This window comes from Dendrobium catenatum, unplaced genomic scaffold (genome assembly GCF_001605985.2).
Source record: "Dendrobium catenatum unplaced genomic scaffold, ASM160598v2 fragScaff_scaffold_156, whole genome shotgun sequence".
Lineage (NCBI taxonomy): Eukaryota > Viridiplantae > Streptophyta > Magnoliopsida > Asparagales > Orchidaceae > Dendrobium > Dendrobium catenatum.
Genome location: NW_021318618.1, coordinates 7,248,590 through 7,253,056, shown reverse-complemented (window position 1 = coordinate 7,253,056; position 4,467 = coordinate 7,248,590). Strand labels below are relative to the sequence as shown.

At 35.6% G+C, this 4,467-nt stretch overlaps 1 protein-coding gene across 1 annotated transcript; it reads left to right on the top strand.

Annotated features, from left to right (window-relative positions):
- Positions 1–574: 574 nt before the first annotated feature.
- On the top strand, positions 575–2,304 carry LOC110113333 (EG45-like domain containing protein). Its single transcript, XM_020845880.2, has 3 exons — positions 575–774; positions 1,418–1,694; positions 2,112–2,304. Exons 1-3 carry the CDS (start codon positions 672–674, stop codon positions 2,116–2,118), a joined length of 387 nt encoding a protein of 128 aa, XP_020701539.1. The 5' UTR covers positions 575–671; the 3' UTR covers positions 2,119–2,304.
- Positions 2,305–4,467: the final 2,163 nt, after the last annotated feature.

The window sequence follows — 4,467 nt, the reverse complement described above, 5'->3', positions numbered from 1 at the left end:
TTAATTTCTTATGCGGATTTTATTAAAGATTGAATCTTTACTCTTACACAAATTGATTGAGTCATGCCTAACAAAACTCTCCAAGCAATAAACTAAGCCTCTGTTTGGAACAATTTTTTTAATATTTTCAAAAGCAAATTTTTAATATAAAATTTTTTTATACTAAAAAGCTGTTTTAGAAAGCAGAAAGCCTTTTTCTCAAATAAAGTCTTCATATAAGACAACTTTTGACTACTATTTTTTATTGCTTTCAAAAAATTTGTATACTAAAGAGTTTTTTTAGAAATCAATGATAAAACTATCTCAAATGAAGCCTAAATTGCCTAAATTATGATTCCACATCGATTTTTTTTTCTTTTACAGATTGTTTTTCAAGTACAATTTGATCTTTGAATCTTCAAAACTGACTGAAATCAAAGATGAATAGTCGTTATCTTCTCCAACAAAACAAAGACCAAAAAAAAGATGGACTGACCATAAATTACTTAGAATGAGTAAGGGAAGACTAGAAACTACTTAATTAATCAATGTCTGAATTTTCTTCCACTATTCATCACGTTTAGCCTATCGATCTTCTCCTATAAAAGAGGACCAATTCTTCCCCTTACCTTCCATCGATCATAGTTGAGATATATTGTTAGTATTCGATTAGAGATTTAAGAGATCGAAGAATGGAGAAACAGATTGTTCTTGCCCTCACCATTGTTCTCTGCCACTTTGCTCTCTCTTCTGCCATTGATGGAACTGCAACTTACTATACCCCTCCATATACACGTGAGCTCTAACTATTTTCTTTATATTTTTATAAACATTTAGGGCCCAAAATGAATTATTATGTGCGGACTCCGAAAACCGTTCAGAACCCAATGAAAATGCATTACATCATCCCTACTCAGTACCGCGGCTTAGTACGGTACCAAGCTCGGTACTGAGCTCGGCATTGGATGATGTGGCTGCCCCTGATTGACCTCTGGACGGTAAGCTATGTCCGGTATCCGCACACGCACAGAATAATCTCTTCTATTTGGGGCAGCTTTATAACAGTTTTGCTTTCAAATCGCAATGGTGTTTTTTCTTTGCTATTTTTTTAGAAATTTTTATAATTTAAAACTATTTTTAAAATCATATCTATTAAAATATGATAGCTACAAATATTTTTTCGCTATGTTTTAAATATTTTTATAGTAGAAGACCAATTTTTGCAACTAGATCTACAATATAAGGTAGCTATAAAAAAACTATAATCCTTTTTTTAAATTTATATATAATCAATTTTTAAAAATATTAACTTTCTTATAATAATATTATCATATCTTCTATAAAAAATTATAGTAACCCAAACATACCCATATAATTTATATTTATTATACTTATCAAAAATAGCAAATTAAAATTATATTTATGTGTGTAAGTGTAGCTTCTTCGTGTTACGGGTATGTCAACATGGGTACGATGATTGCTGCGGCGAGCGATACTATATGGGATAATCGTGCAGCCTGCGGACGAAATTATCGAGTGACTTGTACGGGTCCAACCAATTCTGGTGATCTTCACCCGTGTACAGGTGCAAGCGTTGTGGTTAAGATTGTCGATTATTGCCCTTCTGGTTGCCGAGGCACCATTGATCTCTCCCAAGAAGCTTTCTCGGCTATCGCACATTTGGACGCCGGCAAGATTAAAATTAATTACGTCCGGTAAGTAAATAATTTTTTTTGCAGATTATAGAAGTTCAAATTTTATGGGAAAAAAACTTTATGATTATTTTCAAGATGGAGGAGAATTAATGATTTAAATTCTCCTTAAATTTTTACTAAAAGCTGATATTCATTTGAAAAAAAAAATTGGTTAAGAATATTGTCATTAAATTTTAACATATAAATCATTGGATTTATTTTAAAAATCAAATAAATATTGTATTGGGCTAATTTTAGAGGAAATTCAATGACCTTGATGACATTTTTATCTAAACAATTGAGCAAATTTTTTTCATAATTATTTATAAAATATTTATTTTTCACATTTATTGCATATTTATTTACTGAATAGTCTCTCTAAATATGAAAAATTAAACTAATTTTCTTTTTTTGCTTGCATTCCTATGTGATTTTCAGGGTGTAGAGATGGTTCGTGTGCTATCAAATTAAGTGATGAAGAACAGGAGTGTATCTGTCTTCTAATACATAGAATAAATAATAATGGATTGTGCAATAAGAAATTATATTTTATGTCATGTAACTTTGATTGTGCTCACCTGAGCACAAATGTCTCTCTATCAATATAAATTTAAATTTGCGTTTTACATCATTCATTATTTTTTTTTTATTAACGTTATTCTTAGGTTGCTACATGTCTGATTGGGTCAGACATAACACCCAACTATTAACAGAGACGGAGCCAACCAACACCGCAAAAAAGGAAAAACTCCACCCGACTCCCAACCCAACACCATAGTCGACCCAACCCCAAACACCACAGCCGAAAAACAACCACAACCAACAGCCAAGCCTTCAAACCAAAACACAAAAATCAAACCAACACAGCCCAACAAGAATTATCACTACAGGAAATTCTTGAATTATCGATGGTCTGGGACAGGCGGTTATGTAACTCCCAGTATTAACGGCGGTTAGACCTCCGGTGTTTACTGGCAGTTATTTATTTTACCCCCGCCGAAAATAGCAGCGGTCCAATAACCGCCGGTTATCCTGCCGGTATTATTTCTTACCAGCGTGTTACCGACGATGTTAAGTGAATTTTTTCCGGCGGTCAGAATCGCCGGAAAGCCGTCGAAAAATGCCCTAAAATTAGCCGTCATGAGCCATCCATTTCATTTGCTCGCGTCCTCCTCTCTCTCCTGCGTGACAGTTGTCCCCGTCTCATCTGCCTTTCGATCGAGACACTCCCTCTCGCCGCCGACAAGCTCCCTCTGGCAGAAGATCTCGCCCCCACTCCTGTGCGAAACCAACGTCTGAGTCCCGTATGTTTGCGTTTTTTGCTTTTTTTAAAAATTTTCAAGTTGTTTGTGATTTTGTACAATGTCAAGAGGAATTGGGTTAGAGAGTTAATAGGGATGAAAAAGTTTGTCACTCACCATAAAAAGTTTGTCACTCAATTTAAATTTTCAGGTTGTTTCTACCAAAAACTCCATTAAGAAAGTTTCAATATAAAAGCTAAGGAATCAATGAATACACCATAAAATGATTTATAACCCTGCTTAAGTGGGATTGATGTATAAGTTCCTCCAAGCGGGGATATAGGTGATGCCCCTGGGTGTTGTGTTTAATAATTTATCACTCACCACTATCCAAGATTGAGCGATAGAGTTCCGAACCTAACTGCCCAAAAAATTGATCTCATAAGGTTACCATCAACTCCTTGTAACAATTTTGTCATATGGATCATTTTAAGGTTTAGAAAGGAGGAACCAAGGCATTAGCACTAGGGTTCACATAATTATGTTGGACGAAAATGTCATTGAGAACTAATCCTATAACATAGAAAAGAATTGGAAGAGAATTATCAATATGAAGCTAACGTTCTCATTGGAATAACCTTCAATTTGATTATCTTCTTATAGAATTTTCCTACTATTTGATTCCTCATTATAGATACCATTGATTCGTCTTTGATTTCCCTCAATGATAATTTCAATATTTCCCTATTTTCCTATGAAAGGGACAAAAAATTGCAATTGAGATCTTTTATGGGTTAACTGATAGTTAGAGAAGGAACATACATAAGACATTCAGTCTAGAGGATAAAGACTGCTTATTGAAGGAGACGGCTGGTAGATGAGTTTGAATATTATCAATGCAGAGTTCACCAATAATAATCATAAATAATTGAGCTTAAGAGAAGATTATTATTACTCTTAATAATTGTTGTAATTGATTATAGCGGCGTGTTGCCCAATTTTATGAAAGTTGTTGTATTTTCTGTACAGGTTTAGAGTTTAGAATTAAAATCAGTAAAATATAGAGGAGACTGCCATTTTTTTTTTCAAATGCTACAGGTTTTCGGCGGCCAACTGGCGGTTTGGCTGCCAAAAACATCGATACCAGATGGCTAATCATAGCCGCCGGAAGTTCACTATAGCCGCTAATAATGACCGGCGATTCGCCGACGATTTCCGGCGGTTCTCCGGCGATACGCCGGCGGTGGCGCCACCAGTAATTCCTTCGGTTATGACCGTCGGTAAACCGCCGGTGATTTTTCGGCGGTTTACGGGCGATCGCTGCTGGTAGAACGACGATAATCTGGCAGTTTGGCCGTAAAAAAAATCCGGCCAAACCGGCGGTTAAACAACCGATAAGCCGTTTGTAAATAACCGGTGGTCACCGGCGTTATGACTGCCAGAAAACCACCGATGGAATTAAAAGCCGGTGAGAAAAATCGCCAGAAAAAGACTGCCAAAAACGGTTTCCTACGCGGTTTTTACCGGCGGCTTTAAACCGCCGGAAAGCTTAT

Excerpts from the sequence above, each read along its gene's own strand:
- LOC110113333 (XM_020845880.2), top strand. The coding sequence starts at position 672 with ATGGAGAAACAGATTGTTCTTGCCCTCACCATTGTTCTCTGCCACTTT. Across the intron at positions 775-1,417 it reads CTATACCCCTCCATATACAC|CTTCTTCGTGTTACGGGTAT; the intron begins GTGAGCTCTAAC and ends GTGTAAGTGTAG.